At 49.1% G+C, this 25,383-nt stretch overlaps 1 protein-coding gene across 1 annotated transcript in view; it reads left to right on the top strand.

The window, feature by feature from the left end:
• The first annotated feature begins 4,190 nt into the window (after positions 1-4,190).
• The window catches only part of LOC124673211, a 64,685-nt gene continuing 43,492 nt past the window's right edge, over positions 4,191-25,383 (top strand). Inside the window, exons 1-2 of the mRNA XM_047209329.1 lie at positions 4,191-4,340; positions 6,183-6,745. Coding sequence (XP_047065285.1) covers positions 4,191-4,340; positions 6,183-6,745 — 713 coding nt within the window. The remainder of the gene's footprint in view (positions 4,341-6,182; positions 6,746-25,383) is intronic.

The following is a 25,383-nucleotide window of genomic DNA, read 5'->3' as shown; positions in this document are numbered from 1 at the left end:
GGCCCAGGAGCCGGCTGGCTCTAAGTCCTAGTCGGCCTGGCTACGGCCTTCAACGCTGTGGCTGGGCCGGCTTCTACAAGCCATATCCGACTGGGGTTTATACCCTAGACCGACTCGAGGCTGGCGAGTCTTGCATAAGAAGGAACTGGGTAGGTGGTCCGGGTTCAAAGGTCCATGCTGACCTCATCTCCCGTAGAGCGCGGGGCACTGTGGAGCAACAGTGCCACGCGGCGGACAGGCCATCATGGCGTACGTCAGTCCGTACCGGCTATAGGGCATGATGGCGACAGGGACACCTCCTAGCCATACCGCTGACTCTGGCAGGCGGACGGGACAGGCCATGAGGCCTCAACGGCTCCATGACGTCAACGCCTCGGGAAGGAGCGGAAGCCGGAGCCGGCCAAGCCGGCCACTAGACTATAGGGACTTCTATGTAAAATGCCAGCGCCTATATAAGCTGGGCTACCCCCTCGTGCGGGGGACGATCGATCACTTCTCATTCATTCTAGTCTTAGCGCTGCCCTGTGAGAGAGACCTTCGTCTACCTTAGCCTCCCAGGAGCAGCCGGATACAGCTCTAGGAGCACCATTATACTGTGATATCATCATATACACTCATAGCAGGAGTAGAGGTGTTACCTCCATCGGAGGGCCTCGAACCTGGGTACGTCGCCGTGTCGCTCGTGCCCATACCCGCATCCGGATACCGCCATGAGACCCCTAGGAACCACTTCGATTAGCCACCCTATGGCATATGCCATGACGATACCATGACAGGCATCGGACGCCCTCGCCGCCAAGCCTGCTCCCGCAAAGAAGAAGGCGTCATGGGCACCCGTCGTCAAGGAGAGGCCACCGGGGATGACCAACGCCGAGTGGACGTTCGACATCCAACGGCGGTCGGTGGAGAACGCCAGCCGTCGCTCGAGGGATGCGAAGAGGGCTGCGGCAGCAGCGGCGAATGAGGTTGCGTTGATGGAGCGGGCCGCTGCCATGGCGGCGCCCCACACCCCGCCGCATGGAGCGGCAGCCAGGACAGCGTCTCCTCGATGTCTCCATCCACCTCGTCTCCGTTGCCTTTGTTCCATGACGCCCAAGGTAACCCGCCCCACCTGTCGCCCTTCTCATCGAGCTGCCACGATTTCGACCCGCTTGGTGGGTTTAACCCCAACACCTTCGCCGTCACAAACACTTTCATCGTCGGTGACCTGCACATGCTGGCAGCCGGATCGCCTGAGCTCCGCGCACTTCCTAGAGTGGAGGCGGACCTCCTCCTCACCCCGGCTACCAGCAGTTTGCCGCGAGCAGCAGCGCGCAAGAGTCGTTCGGCCCGATGCCGGGCGACGCCATCTTGGAGGACATGATCATCGATGGCACCAGCGGGCTGCCGTCCTTCACGCAGCAGGAAGCCGAGGCGTACGCCGAAAATGAGGAAGAAGGCGACGAAGTTGGGTGGGTGAACGACGTGTACACCTATGTCGAGGATCTCGAAGAGATCACGCTGGCCATCGTCGACCCCAAGGGCAAGAAAAAGAAGGCCGACACCGCGTCGGGCGCTGCTGAGGCGGACCCGAAGAAGAAGGCCGGCATGCGCGGGCCAAAGTGGAGCTCGAGGGAGGACGATTGCCTCGCTGAGGCATGGAAGACCGTGAGCGTCGACCCCTTCACCGACGCCAACCAGAACACCGAGTCCTATTGGAAGAGGGTGAGGGCGGCGTTCGAAGAGCGTCGGCTATTGGATCCCTACTTCAAGGCGTTGACCGTCGATCGCAATGTCTCCACCATGTCTCACCGTTGGCACATGATCCAGCACGCCTGCAACAAGTGGCACGGCGCTGTGGAGGAGGTTCGCCGCGTCCACATTAGCGACACCAACTTTGAGGATCAGGTACTGTCGCTGCTCCCACCGTGCACTGTCCTTGATCACCGGTGTTTCTTCGACTGATCAAGTCATTCGTATGATGGCAACTTTAGTCCCTGCCTGAAGCTTTGCTTCAGCCAGTCACTCGGGGGCTATTGATGTGGGCATTACCCTTCGGGTACCCCCTCGCCCAACAAGGGGCCCCTCTAGGTTTTGCCCCACCGGCTACCCCACGCTGTCCCCTTCCCAGGTAAGGTCTCGGCCTCGCCTCGGGAACGCCGCAACTAGCCATGTCATCCCTTCAACTCGTCGGGGCGTCGCCGGTTTCTTCTCCGGCCAGTCGGCCACCCGTGGCCAACCCAGAAAATGGAAATAGGAGCACTGAAGTTACTGTGGGAGACTAGGGACATGTTTGATAGCCTGGGTCTGATTTGGGGCTCACTGGCGCAGTGGTGCGAGGTCACCTGTGCGTCCGGAACGAGCCACGTGCTAGAATTGGCATGCCATTTGGTCAGTCGGTGAAAAGGGATTAACTTGCCAATGCCTACGGATTGTAGACTAGGGTTTCGTTGGATGTAGAGGGCAAGTAGATCTCGAAGGTTTTAGCCGAAAAGTGCTCGACAATGTAAAAACTAGGGTTGTGTTGACAGTAGATTCGATCCCTTTCTTTGTCCCTCGACCCCCCCTTATATAGGAGGTGAAGTCGAGGGTTTCGTAATATACAAGTTTACAGATTCCGGGAGGGTTTCTGACCCGTCCCGCAAGATTACAAACGATAACTTCTATTACAACTCTAACCTTCCTTAACAATATCTTGGGCTTCCAAATCTTCTTATTCTTTGGGTCGTGGGCCTTCATTAAACCCCGGGTACCACTTTCGGCAGGCCCATTGGGTGTGCCTATGTCAGTAGCTCCCGAGATTTTGCTTGAATCGCAGAATCAAGGAAAATCTCTACTTTTATATTTATTCGACACCTCTGAATTTTCGCACATATCTTTGCATACAAATTTCTATTTTGTGCAGGGATAATGGTAATCGGGGCTAGTTCATCTGACGGATCAGGTACTAGTTAACTGCTCTAGTGGCAATCCGCAAAAACCTACTTCAAAATCACGTCCCCGGACATGATCTCGGGATACTGGTGTAAACTTCGACAGGCGCCGCGTAAGGTCTTACCATTCTGTCGAGTCCCGAGTCATATTTATCGGGTACCTAACGCGTCCGTTAGGATTTTTCTTCGTATCCGTTGATACGGAAAAAAGTAGCAAACCGACGTCGGAGACGGCGCCACGCCGCACGAACGGATGCGGGGTCTTACCTTCGCAAATTTTGCGGCATTCGGAGATTTATTCGCAACTTTGGCGCTACGAGAATATATTGTCGAGTGCTTATTCAGCTGTTGGAATAGCACATTTTATTGAGTCAATGGATGACTTATATTGCTTTCCCGATGGGAGTATATGTAGAGTTATTTTAACTCGAAATATACCCTCTTGTCTTTCTTTTTTTTATAATTTAATCGGGCACGCGAACAGCGTTCTCGATGGGAGTAGCCCCCGAGGCTACAGCCAAGAACTTGTGCTTGGGTGTAGGCTCCACATTTTATGCCGCTATATTTTCTTTTTCTCTCGAAACTCTTAAATCTCACGGATGCGCGAACAGCGCTCTCGATGGGAGTAGCCCCCGAGGATATGAGCAAATATTTTATATTTGATCGTAGGCTCATATCATTTCTATTTTGTCTTTCTCGAACTTTTCATTTTTTCCGAAGTAGCCCCCGAGCATTTGGGCAAAAACTTGTATTTGTTCAAAAGCTCTCTAAACAATCTTATGCTGTCGCCATTCTTCCCAAGCTTCATAGCCGAGATTTTCTTTTTACCAAGGTGACATCACTGCTGATCACAGCCACGACCAATGTATCTGGAAATCGCGAGATGTTCTCTCTCACTGCCTTGCGGGCCCAAACTCCGCATCAGATTGACACGTCGTGCAAGTGGGGGACACACGTCCTCCGCTTTTCCTGGCGCAAGTACTGTAGTTGCTGCACTTTCTCGTCTATATGAAATTACCATTTACCCCTTGTCCACGTGTACACCATCTGTGGCGTAATCTGTCAATCCAACGGCGTGACGGTTCACCGCACCTCTATATAAGGGCGTCGTCTTCCTCCTTCAGCACTTCCGCTCGCGCCGCATCTCTGCTCCTCCTCTGCAACTCCTCCATTGCTCCCATTGCTTCAGGCACTCAACCACTCTCACGCTCTTCGCCTCCAAGTCCGTTGATGCCGCCGCGCATCCGTTTGACTAGGCATAGCACGCCAGAGTCGAAGATGACAGATCTGGGAAGCGCCGAGTGGGAGAGATCCAAGATCTCAGCCCAAGATATCAACATGCTAAAGAAGATGGGCTTCAGCAAGAAGGAGGACTCTCTCCAGTTCCCCAAGGAAGAAAGCTACCCGAAATCTCCAATCGACTACCGGGTTAGTTTCGTTGACCATCTCATCCGAGGACTTTCTCCCCCAATCCACAAATTTCTTCGTGGTCTCCTTTTTGTCTATGGGCTTCAGTTGCATCATCTGACGCCCAATTCCGTTCTCCATATCTCTATTTTTATCACGCTATGTGAGTGCTTCCTCGGGGTCCAACCCAATTGGGCTCTATGGAAGCGCATCTTCTGCATCCGCCGTAATGGCTCTCACAACGTCGCCTACAATATTGGCGGCGTTGTTATCTGTGTTCGATCTGATGTCGAATATTTCGACATCAAATTTCCCGACTCCGTCCAAGGTTGGCGGAAGAAATGGCTATACATCCACGAAGAGAGCTCCAACCCAGTGGAAGAAAACATCGCCCCTTTTGACGGAGATGCTAAAATCCTTCGTCCCCGTTCTTGGGATGCTGAAGCTACCGATGTTGAGAAGTTGGCGACAGAAGCGCTGATGACTCGCATCCATGAGTGTCGGGGGGAAGACCCCGGGTAGGGCAATGGACGCGGAGCAGCCGGCTGGCCACTGGCCGGCTCGCGGCAAAGGCCGGCTGAGGAGCAGCCGGCTGGCGCCGTGGCCGGCTGGTCCGGAAGCCGGCTGGCTCTAGGTCCTAGTCGGCCCGGCTACGGCAGCCAATGCCGTAGGCCGGGACGGCTTCTACAAGCCATATCCGGCCGGGGTTTGTACCTCAGACCGACTCGAGGCTGGCGAGTCTTGCACTAGAAGGAACCGGGTTGGTGATCCGGGTTCCCAAAGTCCACGCTGACTTCATCTTCCGTAAAGCTCGGGGCACTGTGGAGCAATAGTGCCACGCGCCGGACAGGCCATCATGGTCTACGTCGGTCCGTACTGGCTACCGTGGCTGATGGCGACAGGGACACCTCCTCTCCATACCGCTGACCTTGGCAGCCGGATGGGACAGGCCATGAGGCCTCAACGGCTCCTGACTATAGGGTCTTATATGTAAAGTGCCGGTGCCTATATAAGCCGCGCTACCCCCTCTCGTGCAGGGGATCGATCATTCTCACCTCACTTCCACCCCTAGCGCTGCCCTGTGAGAGAGACTCTTGTCTTCCTTAGCCTCCCAGGAGCAGCCGGACACAGCTCAAGGAGCAACCTTGTATTGTGTGATCATCATATACACTCTAGCGAGGAGTAGAGGTGTTACCTCCATCGGAGGGCCTCGAACCTGGGTACGTCGCCGTGTCTTTCGTCCCCATACCCGCATCCGGATACCGCCGTGAGATCTCCTAGGAACCACCTTCGTTAGCCACCCTATGGCATATGCCGTGACGATACCACGACATTTGGCGCCCACCGTGGGGCCTTCAGCATCCTCGGCCGGTGTCTTCATCCGGACGGGCCTCACCATCACCACCGGCGAGCGAGTCGCTTCAGGCCTGATCTGGAGATTCGGCTCCCTCGACTGCGTCGGCCGACAACGCTTGCCGCTCCGCCGACCGGCCCTTCCCAGCCGGCGGCGGCGTCATCTCCTTCGGCGGCCACGACGTCTACGTCGCCACCGTCGCACCGCCGTGCTACCCGCGGCGGTGCTGCGCTGCGCAAGCCCTCCTCCGCGAGCCGGCAGCAGCGCTCCTGCCAGCCCCGCCGTCGTGCAAGTCATGATGGCTGGCGAGGAGCTCCCCACCAAGAACCCGCGCACCCGCGGCCCCAACCTGGAGCGCAACGTCGACCCCAACGCCTCCGGCTCGGGCCCAAAGGCGCCCCCACCTCCATCCCGGCTGGACGAAGTTGAGCTCCCCGCTCACCGCAGGCGGCGACGCCGCCACCATCGAGGCGGACCTGGAAGCACATCGCCAGCTCCTCCTCCAACAGGCCGAAGAGTTGGCTGCTGCCAAGCGCCAGCTGGGCATCACCCAGCGTGAGTTCGAGCACGCCCATGGCTTCACGCCAGGCGGCAACAACCCCAGCCGAGCCGGCATAATCCGCAAGCACGGAGGCGGCCTAGGCGCTGAGATCGAGCGCGACGGCGTGGAAGCGCCGGCTCCGTCCGCGGAGCTGCCCATCTACAACACCCCCGACAAGAACATCCTCGCAGCCGAAGCGGCTTCGAAGAAGCTAGCCCTCCTCGAAGGAGAAGAGCTGCGCCGCCAGACGCAGCGCGTAGCTGACCTGTGCCGGGCTGCGGCTGAGCAGACCAAGGACCCCAGGTATGGTGCTTCGAAAGCTCCTCCCGTCCGCGCTGCTGCGGGCACCGGCAAGGACCACCACAGGGACACGGCCGAATCCGCCTCGCCCGCACCAAGCCGGCACAGAGACTCCCGCGACACCCGCGCAGGTTCAAGCCGAACAAGCCGGCTGGACGGCGGCCACAGCGGCCGCAGCCGCCCACCACCACACCGGAACGAGGAGAACGACTCCGAGCTGGCGGCGCCAAGGCGCCAGCACAGGCCGGCTCCAGAGCGAACCGGCACCCGGCAGCCGGCACGTTCCCGGTTGGGCCCCCGCATCGAGCCCGTCGACGCCAGAGACCACCTCGATCGGCTGGTCGAATCCCGCATCGCGGAAGAGGAGGCGCCGGCTTGCCCCAAGTGCTTCGGGCCCCGCATCGCCAACGAGCCCGTGCTCGACGGCTTCCAGCCCCCCCGCGACACGCCCAAGTACGACGGCACCGCCAAGCCGGAGGACTGGCTGCAGGACTACTCCACCGCAGTCGGCATCTCTCGAGGCAACAAGCGGCCGGACGGTACGCTACTCCCCCCGATGCTGGTCGGCTCCGCCCGCACCGGCTCAACAACCTGCCGGCCGGCAGCATCAACGGCTGGCTGGATTTCGAAGAGGCCTTCATCAGCAACTTCACCGGCACCTATCGCCGGCCGGGTCGCCCTCAGCAGCTTGAGATGTGCAAGCAGGGCCCGGACAAGACGGACCGCGCATACCTGACGCGTTGGTGCGAGATGCGCAACTCCTGCGAGGGTGTGCACGAGATCCAAGCCATCAGCTTCTTCATGGGAGGCTGCCGGCCCAACACCATGCTCTGGCACAAGCTGCGCCGCAGCGACCCCAAGTCGATGGCCGCCTTGATGGCCATCGCAGACAAGTATGCGCTGGCTGAGGAAGCCGGCAAGGCGCCGGCTGATATTTCACCGGCCCCAGCAAGACGGGAGAACAACAAGTCGGCTGAGCACAAGCCGGCAGACGGCACCTCTCATGGCAGCCGGCGGGACAACTACCGCGGCAAGCGTCACAGCGACCAGCCGGACCGCCGGTACGGCTCCGCCCACGTAGCCGCCGTGGCGGTACAACGCGGTAGGCGGCAGCCGCCGCCGAAGCAAGACCGGCAGTGGAAGCCGAAGTACACCTTCGAGCAGATGCTCGACTCGCCGTGCAAGTACCACAGCGGCAAGAACCCTTCCAACCACACCACCCGCGACTGCCACTTCATGAAGCGGCTGACAAGCGGTGAACCTCTCCCGCCTCCACCCCCACCGCCTCCAGCCGGCAGGCCGGGTGGCGCAGCCGGCGCGGAGAACGCCAACCTCGAGCACCACAAGGCTAACCAAGTGCACCATGGTGGCCGATACTTGGACCAAGACGCCGCCTACATCATCTTCACCTCCGAGCCCGAGGACAGGACGAGCCAGCAGAGCCGTTCCCTCGAGGTCAACACGGTCATACCGCCGGTCCCCCAGTACCTAAACTGGTCAGAGCAGGCCATCACTTTTGATCGCCGCGACACACCGGCTGTCCTGCCGAAGCCGGGCAGCTACGCCATGGTCCTCGACCCCACCATTGGCACGACTCGGCGCAGCGTGCGTTTTTCGTGCGTCCTCATCGACGGCGGCAGCAGCATCAACATCCTCTACCGCGACACCGCCCGCAAGCTAGGCATCCAGGAAGCCGAGCTGCATCCCACCCCCACCGTCTTCCATGGCATCGTGCCGGGCCATTGCTGCCGGCCGATTGGCCGGATCACGCCGGAGGTGATGTTCGGGAAGCCGGATCACTTCCGCACCGAGAAGATCGAGTTCGAGGTGGTGGACCTCGTGAGTCCCTACCACGCGCTCCTGGGCAGGCCGGCCCTGACCAAGTTCATGGCGGTGCCCCACTATGGGTACCTGAAGATGAAGCTGCCCGGCCCCAAGGGGGTCATCACCGTAGCCGGCGACTATCGCCGCTCCATGGACTCGCGCCACGCGAGCTCCAAGATGGCCCGGACGCTGGTCATCGCCACCGAGAAGCAGCTCATCCACGACGCCGTCGCCCTCGCCAAGGCCGCGCAGACGGACATGCCGGCTGCAGGCAACCCGGCTGGGACGACTCACTTCCAGCCGGCCGACAACACCAAGAAGATCCTGCTGGACCCGGCGCAGCCGGACAAGTATGTCACCATCGGTGCCGGCTTGAGCAGGAAATAGGAAAGCGAGCTCACCAGCTTCCTCCGTGAGAATCGGGACATCTTCGCATGGACTCCAAAAGACATGCCGGGTGTGCCGAGGGAGTTGGCTGAGCACCACCTCCACGTCCGGCCTGAAGCCAAGCCGGTGAAGCAGCCTCTCAGGTGCTTCGCCGAGGAAAGAAGGAAGGCCATCGGTGAAGAAATCGCCCGGCTGCTCGCAGCCGGCTTCATCATGGAAGTGCTGCACCCGGACTGGTTGGCGAACCCGGTCCTGGTTTTGAAGAAGAACGGCTCCTGACGCATGTGTATCGACTACACCAGCTCGAACAAGGCGTGCCCGAAGGACCCCTTCCCCACGCCGCGCATAGATCAAGTCATAGACTCGATCGCCGGCCGTGAACTGTTGTCTTTTCTAGATGCCTATTCAGGCTACCACCGCATTCCTTTGAATCCGGATGATCAAATAAAGACTTCGTTCATTACCCCGTACGGGGCTTACCGCTACACGACTATGCCGTTCGGCTTGAAAAATGCAGGCGCCACCTACCAAAGGTGCATGCAAAAATTCTTCAAGAGCAAATCGGCGGAAACGTTCACGCATATGTGGATGATGTCGTTGTAAAAACCAAGGAGACGCATACCCTCCTTGATGATCTGAGAGAGACCTTCACCAATCCGAGAAGATTTCGGATGAAGCTCAACCCGGCCAAGTGCACATTCGGCGTGCCGTCCGGCCAGCTCCTTGGCTACCTCGTCTCTCGGCGAGGGATCGAAGCCAACCCGGAGAAGATCGGTGCCCTGGAGAAGATGGAACCGCCGCAGGTGCCTCAAGGACGTCCGGAAATTCGCCGGCTGCTCGGCTTCCTTGAGCCGCTTCGTCGGCCGGGCTGGGGAGAAGGCACCGCCCCTGTATCAATTGATGAAGAAGGCGGACAAGTTCGTCTGGTCACCGCAGGCGGATGAAGCCTTCCGTGACTTGAAGCGCGTGCTCTCAACCGCGCCAATCCTTGCAACGCCGGCTTCAATGGAGCCGATGCTGTTGTACATCGCAGCCACCAATCGAGTGGTTAGCGTTGTCCTGGTGGTGGAGCGCAAAGAGGCCGGCAGGGAGCAGCTGGTCCAGCGCCCAGTCTACTACCTCAGCGAAGTGCTCTCCCAGTCAAAGCAAAACTACCCCCACTACCAGAAGGTCACCTACGGCATATACATGGCGGCCAAGAAGCTCAAGCATTACTTCCAAGAGCACCCCATCAAGGTGGTTGCCACAGCGCCCTTGGCGGAAATCATTGGCAGCAAAGACGCCAACGGCCGGGTTGCCAAGTGGGCTCTGGAGCTAGCCACCCACACCATCCTCTACGAGCCGCGCACAGCCATCAAGTCACAGATCCTCGCGGACTTCTTCGTCGACTGGGCCGAGATGTAGTACCTGCCGCCTGTGCCGGATTCCACACATTGGAAGATGCATTTTGACGGTTCGAAGATGCGCAACGGCTTGGGAGCCGGCATCGTCATCACCTCTCCCAAGGGAGATCGGCTGGACTACGTCCTGCAGATCCACTTCGCCGCATCCAACAATGTGGCGGAGTATGAAGCGCTCATCCATGGGCTGAAGCTGGCCAAGGAGATTGGCGTGCGCCGCATACTCTGCTTCGGCGACTCGACTTGGTTGTACAGCCAAGCATCGGGCGGCCGGGACGCGAAGGACGCCAACATGGCCTCGTACCGCTTCCACGTCCAGCAGCTATCCGGCTTCTTCGACGGCTGTGAATTCCACCATGTGCCACGAGCAAACAACGAAGCGGCTGATGCCTTATCCAAGATTGGCTCAACCCGGCAAGCCATTCCGCCGGGTGTCGCCTTGACGATTCTCAAGAAGCCGTCCATTATACCATCACCGGACTCGGATTCAATATTCGTGCCGGCTGACCCGGGGGCTGCTCAGCCAAACCCGGGGGCTTCATCGCCCAAGTCGGGGGCTAACAAGCCAAACCCGCCGGCTACCACGCCGAACCCGGGGACTTCTCAGTCTAACCCGGGGGCTTCATCGCCAAACTCGGGGGCTAGCAAGCCGAACCCGCCGGCTAGCAAGCCGAACCCGGCGACCATGCAGTCGAATCCGGAAGCTCCCACGCAGGAGGCCCTGTTGGTCAGCGTATTCGAGATAAGATGCGTACCTTCATGGGCACAAGAATTCCTCTCCTACCTCACCGATGGTGTGCTGCCTGATGATAGAGTCCAGGCCAGGCAGATTGAGAGAAGGGCCAAGGCGTATACAATCATCAACCACCAGCTGTACAAACGCAGCGTAAGTGGGGTGTTCCAGCGGTGCGTCGAGCCGGCTGAAGGGATTGAACTCCTACGGGAAATCCACCAAGGAGAGTGCGGACATCACGCCTCATTGATGTCTACGTTCCCCCTCCTTTCCTGTAGACAGTGTTGGGCCTCCAAGAGCAGAGGTTTGTAGAACAGCGGCAAGTTTTCCCTTAAGTGGATCACCCAAGGTTTATCGAACTCAGGGAGGAAGAGGTCAAAGATATCCCTCTCATGCAACCCTGCAACCACAAAGCAAGAAGTCTCTTGTGTCCCCAACACACCTAATAGGTGCACTAGTTCGGCGAAGAGATAGTGAAATACATGTGGTATGAATATATAGTAGCAGTAGCAACGGTGCCAGTAAATAGCTTGCTGGCGTGTAGTTGATGGTGGTAGTATTGCAGCAGTAGTAACACAGTAAAACAGTAAACAAGCAGCGATAGCAGTATTTAGGAACAAGGCCTAGGGATTACACTTTCACTAGTGGACACTCTCAACATTGATCACATAACAGAATAGATAAATGCATACTCTACACTTTTGTTGGATGATGAACACATTGCGTAGGATTACACGAACCCTCAATGCCGGAGTTAACAAGCTCCACAATTAATGTTCATATTTTAGTAACCTTATAGTGTAAGATAGATCAAAAGACTAAACCAAGTACTAACATAGCATGCACACTGTCACCTTCATGCATATGTAGGAGGAATAGATCCCATCAATACTATCATAGCAATAGTTAACTTCGCAATCTACAAGAGATCATGATCATAGCATAAACCAAGTACTAACACGGATGCACACACTGTCACCATTACATCGTGCGGGAGGAATAAAACTACTTTAATAACATTGCTAGAGTAGCACATAGATAAATTGTGATACAAACACATTGCAATCATAAAGAGATATAAATAAGCACCTCACTATGCCATTCAACGGTGAATAAGTATTCCGTGAAATATAGCCTAAGAGACCCACACGGTGCACACACTGTCACCTTTACACACGTGGGACAAGGAGTCTCCGGGAGATCACATAAGTAAAACTCACTTGACTAGCATAATGACATCTAGATTACAAGCATCATCATATGAATCTCAATCATGTAAGGCAGCTCATGAGATTATTGTATTGAAGTACATAGGAGAGAGATGAACCACATAGCTACCGGTACAGCCCCGAGCCTCGATGGAGAACTACTCCCTCCTCATGGGAGCAGACAGCGGTGATGAAGATGGCGGTGGAGATGGCAGCGGTGTCGATGGAGAAGCCTTCCGGGGGCACTTCCCCGTTCCGGCAGCGTGCCGGAACAGAGACTCCTGTCCCCCAGATCTTGGCTTCGCGATGGCGGCGGCTCTGGAAGGTTTCTGTGGGTTTCGTCGAACGCCTCAGGGTTTTCGCGACGGAGGCTTTATATTGGCGAAGAGGCAGCGCAGGAGGGCTTCTGGGGGGCCCACACCATAGGGCGGCGCGGCCCCCCCTCTGGCCGCGCCAGGGTGTGGTGTGGGGCCCCCAGGGCTCCCCTCGGCGGCTCTCGGGTGTTCCGGATGGTTCCGGGAAAAATAGGAACCCGGGCGTTGATTTCGTCCGATTCCGAGAATATTTCGTTACTAGGATTTCTGAAACCAAAAACAACGAGAAAACGAGAACTGGCACTTCGGCATCTTGTTAATAGGTTAGTTCCAGAAAATGCACGAATATGACATAAAGTGTGCATAAAACATGTAGATAACATCAGTAATGTGGCATGGAACATAAGAAATTATCGATACGTCGGAGACGTATCAGCATCCCCAAGCTTAGTTCTGCTCGTCCCGAGCAGGTAAAACGATAACAAAGATAATTTCTGAAGTGACATGCCATCATAAACTTGATCATACTATTGTAAAGAATATGAGATGAATGCAGCGATCAAAACAATGTATATGACATGAGTAAACAAGTGAATCATATAGCAAAGACTTTTCATGAATAGCACTTCAAGACAAGCATCAATAAGTCTTCATAAGAGTTAACTCATAAAGCAATAATTCAAAGTAAAGGCATTGAAGCAACACAAAGGAAGATTAAGTTTCAGCGGTTGCTTTCAACTTATAACATGTATATCTCATGGATATTGTCAACATAGAGTAATATAACAAGTGCAATATGCAAGTATGTAGGAATCAATGCACGATTCACACAAGTGTTTGCTTCTTGAGGTGGAGAGAAATAGGTGAACTGACTCAACAATGAAAGTAAAAGAATGGTCCTCCATAGAGGAAAAGCATCGATTGCTATATTTGTACTAGAGCTTTTATTTTGAAAACATGAAACAATTTTGTCAACGGTAGTAATAAAGCATATGTATCATGTAAATTATATCTTACAAGTTGCAAGCCTCATGCATAGTATACTAATAGTGCCCGCACCTTGTCCTAATTAGCTTGGACTACCGGATCATCACAATGCACATGTTTTAACCAAGTGTCACAAAGGGGTACCTCTATGCCACACTGTACAAAGGTCTAAGGAGAAAGCTCGCATTGGATTTCTCGCTATTGATTATTCTCAACTTAGACATCCATACCGGGACAACATAGACAACAGATAATGAACTCCTCTTTTATGCATAAGCATGTAACAACAATTAATAATTTTCTCATATGAGATTGAGGATATTTGTCCAAAACTGAAACTTCCACCATGGATCATGGCTTTAGTTAGCGGCCCAATGTTCTTCTCTAACAATATGCATGCTTAACCATAAGGTGGTAGATCTCTCTTACTTCAGACAAGACGAACATGCATAGCAACTCACATGAAATTCAACAAAGAGTAGTTGATGGCGTCCCCAATGAACATGGTTATTGCACAACAAGCAACTTAATAAGAGATAAAGTGCATAAGTACATATTCAATACCACAATAGTTTTTAAGCTATTTGTCCCATGAGCTATATATTGTAAGGTGAATGATGGAATTTAAAGGTAGCACTCAAGCAATTTACTTTGGAATGGCGGAGAAATACCATGTAGTAGGTAGGTATGGTGGACACAAATGGCATAGTGGTTGGCTCAAGTATTTTGGATGCATGAGAAGTATTCCCTCTCGATACAAGGTTTAGGCTAGCAAGGCTTATTTGAAACAAACACAAGGATGAACCGGTGCAGCAAAACTCACATAAAAGACATATTATAAACATTATAAGACTCTACACCGTCTTCCTTGTTGTTCAAACTCAATACTAGAAATTATCTAGACCTTAGAGAGACCAAATATGCAAACCAAATTTTAGCATGCTCTATGTATTTCTTCATTAGTAGGTGCAAAGTATATGATGCAAGAGCTTAAACATGAGCACAACAATTGCCAAGTATCACATTACCCAAGACATTATAGCAATTACTACATGTATCATTTTCCAATTCCAACCATATAACAATTTAACGAAGAAGAAACTTCGTCATGAATACTATGGGTAAAGCCTAAGGACATATTTGTCCATATGCTACAGCGGAGCGTGTCTCTCTCCCACACAAGCATGATGTAATCCAATTTATTCAAACACAAACAAAAATAAAAGCATACAGACGCTCCAAGTAAAGTACATAAGATGTGATGGAATAAAAATATAGTTTCGGGGGAGGAACCCGATAATGTTGTCGATGAAGAAGGGGATGCCTTGGGCATCCCCAAGGTTAGACGCTTGAGTCTTCTTAGAATATGCAGGGGTGAACCACCGGGGCATCCCCAAGCTTAGAGCTTTCACTCTCCTTGATCATAGTATATCATCCTCCTCTCTTGACCCTTGAAAACTTCCTCCACACCAAACTCAAAGCAAACTCATTAGAGGGTTAGTGCATAATCAAAAACTCACATGTTCAGAGGTGACACAATCATTCTTAACACTTCTGGACATTGCTCAAAGCTACTGGAAGGTAATGGAACAAAGAAATCCACCCAACACAGCGAAAGAAGCAATGCGAAATAAAAGGCAGAATCTGTCAAAACAGAACAGTCCGTAAAGACGAATTTTAAAATGGCACCAGACTTGCTCGGATGAAAATGCCCAAATTGAATGAAAGTTGCGTACATATCCGAGGATCACTCACGTAAATTGGCATAATTTTCTGAGTTACCTACAGAGAATTAGGCCCAGATTCGTGACGACAAGAAAACAGTTTCTGCGCAGTAATCCAAATCTAGTATTGACTTTACTATCAAAGACTTTACTTGGCACAACAAAACACAAAACTAAGATAAGGAGAGGTTGCTACAGTATTAAACAACTTCCAAGACTCAAATATAAAACAAAGTACTGTAGCAAAATAACACATGGGTTATCTCCCAAGAAGTTCTTTCTTTATAGCCATTAAGATGGGCTCAGCGAGTTTTAATGATGCACTCGCAAGAAATAGTATTTGAAGCAAAAGAGAGCATCAAGAGGCAAATTCAAAACACATTTAAGTCTAACATGCTTCCTATGCATAGGAATCTTGTAAATAAACAAGTTCATGAAGAGCAAAGTAACAAGCATAGGAAGACAAAACAAGTATAGCTTCAAAAATTTCAGCACATAGAGAGGTGTTTTAGTAACATGAAAATTTCTACAACCATATTTTCCTCTCTCATAATAACTTTCAGTAGTGTCATGAGCAAACTCAACAATATAACTATCACATAAAGCATTCTTATCATGAGTCTCATGCATAAAATTATTACTACTCCCAACATAAGCATAGTTATTCTTATTAATTGTAGTAGGAGCAAATTCAACAAAGTAGCTATCATTATTATTCTCATCAAGTGTAGGAGGCATAGTATTATCATCATAAAAATTACTCTCCATAGTAGGCGGCACTAAAAGACCAATATCATTATAATCATCATAAATAGGAGGCAAAGTATCATCAAAGAAAATTTTCTCCTCAATGCTTGGGGGACTAAAAGATCATGAAAACCAGCTTCCCCAAGCTTAGAACTTTCTATATTATTATCAACAATGGTGTTCAAAGTGTTCATACTAATATTACTACCAGACATGCAAATAAGATTCCATAGGTTTTTTAATTTTCGCATCAAACAATCCATGTTTTAAATCAGGAAATAGAATAAGAAGATCATTCTTGTCCATTATGCCAAACTAGTGTAAACAAGAAACAAAAAGATGCAATTGCAGGATCTAAAGGAAATAGCTTCGAGTACTTACGGCGCCGGAAAATAGCTTAGTAGCCGAGATCCGGAGTGTGAGTACCTTTTACCTTTCCTCCCGGCAACGGCGCCGGAAAATAGCTTGATGTCTACGTTCCCCTCCTTTCCTGTAGACAGTGTTGGGCCTCCAAGAGCAGAGGTTTGTAGAACAGCCAGCAAGTTTTCCCTTAAGTGGATCACCCAAGGTTTATCGAACTCGGGGAGGAAGAGGTCAAAGATATCCCTCTCATGCAACCCCGCAACCACAAAGCAAGAAGTCTCTTGTGTCCCCAACACACCTAATAGGTGCACTAGTTCGGCGAAGAGATAGTGAAATACAGGTGGTATGAATATATAGTAGCAAGTAGCAACAGTGCCGATAAATAGCTTGCTGGCGTGTAGTTGATGGTGGTAGTATTGCAGCAGTAGTAACACAGTAAAACAGTAAACAAGCAGCGATAGCAGTATTTAGGAACAAGGCCTAGGGATTACACTTTCACTAGTGGACATTCTCAACATTGATCACATAACAGAATAGATAAATGCATACTCTACACTTTTGTTGGATGATGAACACATTGCGTAGGATTACACGAACCCTCAATGCCGGAGTTAACAAGCTCCACAATTAATGTTCATATTTTAGTAACCTTATAGTGTAAGATAGATCAAAAGACTAAACCAAGTACTAACATAGCATGCACACTCGTCACCTTCATGCATATGTAGGAGGAATAGATCCCATCAATACTATCATAGCAATAGTTAACTTCGCAATCTACAAGAGATCATGATCATAGCATAAACCAAGTACTAACACGGATGCACACACTGTCACCATTACATCGTGCAGGAGGAATAAAACTACTTTAATAACATTGCTAGAGTAGCACATAGATAAATTGTGATACAAACACATTGCAATCATAAAGAGATATAAATAAGCACCTCACTATGCCATTCAACAGTGAATAAGTATTCCGTGAAATATAGCCTAAGAGACCCACACGGTGCACACACTGTCACCTTTACACACGTGGGACAAGGAGTCTCCGGAGATCACATAAGTAAAACTCACTTGACTAGCATAATGACATCTAGATTACAAGCATCATCATATGAATCTCAATCATGTAAGGCAGCTCATGAGATTATTGTATTGAAGTACATAGGAGAGAGATGAACCACATAGCTACCGGTACAGCCCCGAGCCTCGATGGAGAACTACTCCCTCCTCATGGGAGCAGCAGCGGTGATGAAGATGGCGGTGGAGATGGCAGCGGTGTCGATGGAGAAGCCTTCCGGGGGCACTTCCCCGTTCCGGCAGCGTGCCGGAACAGAGACTCCTGTCCCCCAGATCTTGGCTTCGCGATGGCGGCGGTGATAACCCACAAGTATAGGGGATCGCGATAGTCTTCGAGGGTAGTATAACCCAAATTTATTGATTCGACACAAGGGGAGGTAAAGAATACTTATAAGCCTTAACAACTGAGTTGTCAATTCAAGTTGCACTCGGAAAAGCACTAGCAACGAGGGTGATGTGAAAGTAACAGTAATATGAGAGCAGTAGTAACAGTAACACAGCAGCAGTAATAGCAATATGAGAGCGATGGCACGAGAAGATAGTTGATACTACTTCCAATGACATGTAGAACAGGTATATTATGATGAGATATGGACCGGGGTTCCCAGCGATCTACACTAGTGGTAACTCTCCAATAAGTGACAAGTGTTGGGTGAACAAATTACAGTTGGGCAATTGACAGGAATCAAAGCATTAAGATAGAACATCAGGCTTATTAATTATGTAGGCATGTTTTCCGTATATAGTCGTACGTGCTCGCAATGAGAAACTTGCACAACATCTTTTGTCCTACCAGCCGGTGGCAGCCGGGCCTCAAGGGAAACTACTCGGATATTAAGGTACTCCTTTTAATAGAGCACCGGAGCAAAGCATTAACACACCGTGAAAACATGTGATCCTCACATCACTACCATCCCCTCCGGTTGTCCCGATTTCGTCACTTCGGGGCCATTGGTTCCGGACGAGTGACATGTGCATACAACTTGTAGATACAATCTAAGCAATAAGTATAGAGCTTAAATCTAAGATCATGGCACTCGGGCCCTAGTGACAAGCATTAAGCATAACAAGATTGCAGCAACAATAACTTCACAAACTTTATAGATAGACTAATCATAATGTATCATCCATCGGATCCCAACAAACACAACACCGATTACATCAGATGAATCTCAATCATGTAAGGCAGCTCATGAGACCATTGTATTGAAGTACATGGGGGAGAGTATACCGACATAGCTACTCGCTAGAACCCGTAGTCCATGGGGGAACTACTCACGGAGCATGGCGGAGGCGGTGGCGTTGATGGAGATGGCTTCCGGGGCACTTCCCCGTTCCGGCAGGGTGCCTGGAACGAGTTCCGTCCCCCGAATTGGAGTTTCGCGATGGCAGCGGCGCCCCTGGAGTCTTTCTGGAGTTTCGTCAATTGGTACGGTGTTTTTAGGTCGAAAGGGATTTTATAGGCGAAGAGGTGGCGCAGGGGGGCACCTGGGGGCACCACACCCTAGGCCGGCGCGGCCAGGGTCTGGCCCGCGCCGCCATGTGGTGTGGTGGCCCCCTGGCCCCTCTCCGACTCTTCTTCGGTGTTCTGGAGCCTTCCGGGAAAAATAGGAGGTTTCGCGTTGATTTCGTCCAATTCCGAGAATATTGCCCGAACAGCCTTTCACGGAACCAAAAACAGCGAGAAAACGAGAACCGCACTCGTGGCATCTTGTTAATAGGTTAGTTCCGGAAAATGCATGAAATCATCATAAAGTGCAAGCAAAACATGTAAGTATTGTCATAAAACAAGCATGGAACAACAAAAATTATGGATACGTCGGGGACGTATCAGCATCCCCAAGCTTAGTTCTCGCTCGTCCCGAGCAGTGTAAACGATAAAAAGAATAATTTCTGTAGTGACATGCTACTTACATAACCTTGATCATACTATTACAAAGCATATGAAATGAATGAAGTGACTCAAGGCAATGATCTATAGTTGCTAACAAGTAGATAACATATAGCAAAACTTTTCATGGAGAGTACTTTCAAGACAAGCATCAAAAGATTGCACAAGAGTTAACTCATAAAGCAATAAGTTCATAGTAAAGGCATCGAAGCAACACAAAGGAGGATATAAGTTTCAGCGGTTGCTTTCAACTTTCAACATGTATATCTCATGGATATTGTCAACACAAAGTAATATGATGAATGCAAATATGCAAGTATGTAAGAATCAATGCACAGTTGACACAAGTGTTTGCTTCTAAGGTGGAAGGAAGTAGGTGAACTGACTCAATATTAAAAGTAAAAGAATGGTCCTTCAAAGAGGAAAGCATCGATTGCTATATTTGTGCTAGAGCTTTGGTTTTGAAAACATATCGAGGGCATAAAAAGTAAAATTTTGAGAGGTGTTTGTTGTTGTCAACGAATGGTAATGGGTACACTAACTACCTCGCCAACCGGACATTCAAGAGCGGCTCCCATTTTATTTTATTTTTGGGTGGCACTCCTTCCAACCTTTCTTTCACAAACCATGGCTAACCGAATCCTCGGGTGCCTGCCAACAATCTCATACCATGAAGGAGTGCCTTTTTATTTTAGTTTTATTATGATGACACTCCTCCCAACCTTTGCTTACACAAGCCATGGCTAACCGAATCCTTCGGGTGCCGTCCAACAATCACATACCATGGAGGAGTGTCTATTTAGTTTGATTAATTTGGGACTGGGAATCCCATTGCCAGCTCTTTTTGCAAAATTATTGGATAAGCGGATGTGCCACTAGTCCATATGAGAGTCCGTCAAAAGTAAATGACAAGGTTGAAAGCTAAACACCACATACTTCCTCATGAGCTATAAAACATTAACACAAATCAGAGGTAATAAATTTTGAATTGTTTAAAGGTAGCACTCAAGCAATTTACTTTGGAATGGCAGGAAATACCACATAGTAGGTAGGTATGGTGGACACAAATGGCATAGTGGTTGGCTCAAGTATTTTGGATGCATGAGAAGTATTCCCTCTCAATACAAGGTTTAGGCTAGCAAGGTTGTTTGAAGCAAACACAAGTATGAACCGGTACAGCAAAACTTACATAAGAACATATTGCAAGCATTATAATACTCTACACTCGTCTTCCTTGTTGCTCAAACACTTTTACCAGAAAATATCTAGACCTTAAGAGAGATCAATTATGCAAACCAATTTTAACAAGCTCTACAGTAGTTCTCCACTAATAGGTTTAAACTACATGCAAAAACTTATGATCTACTTGAGAGCTCAAAACAATTGCCAAGTATCAAATTATCCAAGACATATGAGGCATTTTCTTTTTCCAACCAAACAATAAGTATTGTAGCTTCCAACTTTTATCATTGAACATTAAAAGTAAAACGAAGAACAAGTGTTCATATGAAAAAGTGGAGCGTGTATCTCTCCCAATCAAGGATTGCTAGGATCCGATCTTATTCAAACAAACAAAACGAAAATAAACACACAGACGCTCCAAGTAAAGCACATATGATGTGACCGAATAAAAATATAGTTTCAGGGGAGGAACCTGATAAGTTGATGAAGAAGGGGATGCCTTGGGCATCCCCAAGCTTAGACGCTTGAGTCTTCTTAAAATATGCAAGGATGAACCACGGGGGCATCCCCAAGCTTAGACTTTTCACTCTTCTTGATCATATATCATCCTCCTCTCTTGACCCTTGAAAACTTCCTTCACAACAAACTTCTCATAAACTTCATTAGAGGGGTTAGTACTCAAAAAATTTGAATCCACCTTGGTCCTGTAGTGGCACATTGCAAGAACTCAATAAAACATTAGCTACAGCTCTCTATGTCTAGAAAAGCTCGCTTAAAGTCCACAAGAGACAATGCAAAAAAAACAGAGACAGAATCTGCCAAAACAGAACAGCCAGTAAAGACGAATTTTAATAAAATACTTCCGTTGCTCAAATCAGAAAACTCAAAACTAATGAAAGTTGCGTACATATCTGAGGAACACGCACGTAAATTGGCATATTTTTCTGATTTTCCTACAGAGAAAACAGCCCAGATTCGTGACAGATAGAAATCTGTTTCTGCGCAGAAATCCAAATCTAGTATAAACCTTCGATTAGAGGCTTCACTTGGCACAACAAAACACAAAACTAAGATAAGGAGAGGTTGCTACAGTATTAAACAACTTCCAAGACACAAATATAAAACAAAGTACTGTAGCAAAATAACACATGGGTTATCTCCCAAGAAGTTACTTTCTTTATAGCCATTAAGATGGGCTCAGCAGTTTTGATGATGCACTCGCAAGAAATAGTATTGGAAGCAAAAGAGAGTATCAAGAAGCAAATTCAAAACACATTTAAGTCTAACATGCTTCCTATGCATAGGAATCTTGTAAATAAACAAGTTCATGAAAAGCAAAGTAACAAGCATAGGAAGATAGAACAAGTGTAACTTCAAAAATTTCAGCACATAGAGAGGTGTTTTAGTACCATGAAAATTTCTACTACCATATTTTCCTTTCTCATAATAATTTTCAGTAGCTTCATGAACAAACTCAACAATATAACTATCACATGCAGCATACTTTCCATGATTTCCAAACACATAATTTTTATCAAGTTCAAGAATAGTGGAATTAAAACTTTCAAACTTACTTTTATTAATAATATAACAAGGTAGTTGATCAATCTCAAGAGATATGGGACTCCTAGATAAAGTCATGAACTCTCCAATCCCATTTTCATTAGTAGTACAATTAATATTATCAAGTAACATAGGACCATCATCTAAAGCTTTATCATAAACATTTGGTAAGCAAAATTCTTTAGTACCATGCATTTCGACATCAGACACAAACAAAGCATTATCATAAGATTTATCAAAGTAGCATGGATTATCATATATAACAGTAGCATAATTATTCTCAGAAGTTTTACTCATAGGGAATATTTCAAGAGAATCCACAGGAACATAACATTCAACCTCTCTCGGTAAGCATGGAGGACAATCAAATAATGTAAGAGATAAAGAGTTACTCTCATTAGGAGGTTGGCATGGGTAGCTAATCCATTCTTCCTCCTTTTGTTCGTCGCTCTCCTCTTCTTTTTCATCCAATGAGCTTTCAGGTTCATTAATTTCCTCCTCTTTTTCATCCAATGAGCTTTCAGGTTCATCAGTTTCTTCTTCCACGGGTTCCTGCAAATTGTGAGTGCATTCTTGTGCATTAATGAGTCTCTCTTTATAATCAATGATATAAGGATTATTACCGAAGCATTCTATGCAACAATTAAGGATAGAAGAGACATAATCTTTAAGGTCCTTACAAACAACACAAGTTTCATAATTCTCAACCATGAAGGATTCGATCTCAGAGGCTCCCATAAACACGACAAATTGTTCTACCTCTTCGAACCCATAATGAATATAGCAATTCCGATTATAGTTCTTAATTAAAAATTCCTCACAAAAGCCACATTGAAATTTAAGATGTTTAGTATCCTGTTGAGAGCAACAGTTTATATCATGGCGTTTAAGCAAGATTTTAGCAATTGTATTCACTTTTTCTATCATAGCACTCATTACTTCACCAGACTCTTGATTTCCTATAATTATTATAACATTCTATAAGCTCCAAGTAGGTTGTTGGTTCTCCCATAACGAGCAGTTTTTAATTTTTTGGTTTTTCAAATTTTTATGGATTTTTGGGTATATGAGACAAATAAAACAAGACAAAAATAAACTAAGCAAAAGTAAACTACGCAAACTAATACTAGACAGAAATAAACTAAGCACAAATAAACTAGACAAAAGTAAACTAAGCAAAACAAAATAAAACAAATTAAAAACAGAGAGAGAGGTAGAGTGTACTCCCCAGGTGAACTTATGAGTAGAGCTATGCCTCCCCGCAACGAGCGCCGTAAAACAGTCTTGATAACCCACAAGTATAGGGGATCGCGATAGTCTTCGAGGGTAGTATAACCCAAATTTATTGATTCGACACAAGGGGAGGTAAAGAATACTTATAAGCCTTAACAACTGAGTTGTCAATTCAGCTGCACCTGGAAAAGCACTAGCAACAGGGGTGATGTGAAAGTAACAGTAATATGAGAGCAGTAGTAACGAGTAACACGAGCAGCAGTAATAGCAATATGAGAGCGATGGCACGAGAAGATAGTTGATACTACTTCCAATGACATGTAGAACAGGTATATTATGATGAGATATGGACCGGGGTTCCCAGCGATCTACACTAGTGGTAACTCTCCAATAAGTGACAAGTGTTGGGTGAACAAATTACAGCTTGGGCAATTGACAGGAATCAAAGCATTAAGATAGAACATCGGGCTTATTAATTATGTAGGCATGTTTTCCGTATATAGTCGTACGTGCTCGCAATGAGAAACTTGCACAACATCTTTTGTCCTACCAGCCGGTGGCAGCCGGGCCTCAAGGGAAACTACTTGGATATTAAGGTACTCCTTTTAATAGAGCACCGGAGCAAAGCATTAACACACCGTGAAAACATGTGATCCTCACATCACTACCATCCCCTCCGGTTGTCCCGATTTCGTCACTTCGGGGCCATTGGTTCCGGACGAGTGACATGTGCATACAACTTGTAGATACAATCTAAGCAATAAGTATAGAGCTTAAATCTAAGATCATGGCACTCGGGCCCTAGTGACAAGCATTAAGCATAACAAGATTGCAGCAATAATAACTTCACAAACTTTATAGATAGACTAATCATAATGTATCATCCATCGGATCCCAACAAACACAACACCGATTACATCGGATGAATCTCAATCATGTAAGGCAGCTCATGAGACCATTGTATTGAAGTACATGGGGGAGAGTATACCGACATAGCTACTGCTAGAACCCGTAGTCCATGGGGGAACTACTCACGGAGCATGGCGGAGGCGGTGGCGTTGATGGAGATGGCTTCCGGGGGCACTTCCCCGTTCCGGCAGGGTGCCGGAACAGAGTTCTGTCCCCCGAATTGGAGTTTCGCGATGGCGGCGGCGCCCCTGGAGTCTTTCTGGAGTTTCGTCAATTGGTACGGTGTTTTTAGGTCGAAAGGGATTTTATAGGCGAAGAGGCGGCGCGAGGGGGCACTCGGGGGCGCCACACCCTAGGCCGGCGCGGCCAGGGTCTGGCCCGCGCCGCCATGTGGTGTGGTGGCCCCCCTGGCCCCTCTCCGACTCTTCTTCGGTGTTCTGGAGCCTTCCGGGAAAAATAGGAGGTTTGGCGTTGATTTCGTCCAATTCCGAGAATATTGCCCGAACAGCCTTTCTGGAACCAAAAACAACGAGAAAACGAGAACCGGCACCGTGGCATCTTGTTAATAGGTTAGTTCCGGAAAATGCATGAAATCATCATAAAGTGCAAGCAAAACATGTAAGTATTGTCATAAAACAAGCATGGAACAACAGAAATTATGGATACGTCGGGGACGTATCAGGCGGCTCTGGAAGGTTTCTGTGGGTTTCGTCGAACGCCTCAGGGTTTTCGCGACGGAGGCTTTATATAGGCGAAGAGGCGGCGCAGGAGGGCTTCGGGGGCCCACACCATAGGGCGGCGCGGCCCCCTTTGGCCGCGCCGTGGTGTGGTGTGGGGCCCCCGTGGCTCCCTCCGGCGGCTCTCGGGTGTTCTGGATGGTTCCGGGAAAAATAGGAACCTGGGCGTTGATTTCGTCCGATTCCGAGAATATTTCGTTACTAGGATTTCTGAAACCAAAAACAGTAGAAAACAGGAACTGGCACTTCAGCATCTTGTTAATAGGTTAGTTCCAGAAAATGCACGAATATGACATAAAGTGTGCATAAAACATTTAGATAACATCAATAATGTGGCATGGAACATAAGAAATTATTGATACGTCGGAGACGTATCACTCATCCAGAGCCATAGTGGCCAAAGCTTTCCGGCACGGTTTTTACTGGTGTTGACGTCCGAAACCCACCGGCGGGCAGCGACGGGCAACACCGTAGAGCCGGGAACAACCTAGAGCTGCGGCTGGCTGAGGTCCCTCCGAGCGACGGCCCGCAAAGCCTTCTGGTCACACGTCCGATGCTGATTGCAAGGGCGTGCCACCTGACCT

The sequence above is a fragment of the Lolium rigidum genome, chromosome 7 (genome assembly GCF_022539505.1).
Source record: "Lolium rigidum isolate FL_2022 chromosome 7, APGP_CSIRO_Lrig_0.1, whole genome shotgun sequence".
In the NCBI taxonomy this organism is placed as follows: Eukaryota; Viridiplantae; Streptophyta; class Magnoliopsida; order Poales; family Poaceae; genus Lolium; species Lolium rigidum.
The sequence above is the reverse complement of the archived record's forward strand: the minus strand, read 5'-3'. Positions and strand labels throughout refer to the sequence as shown.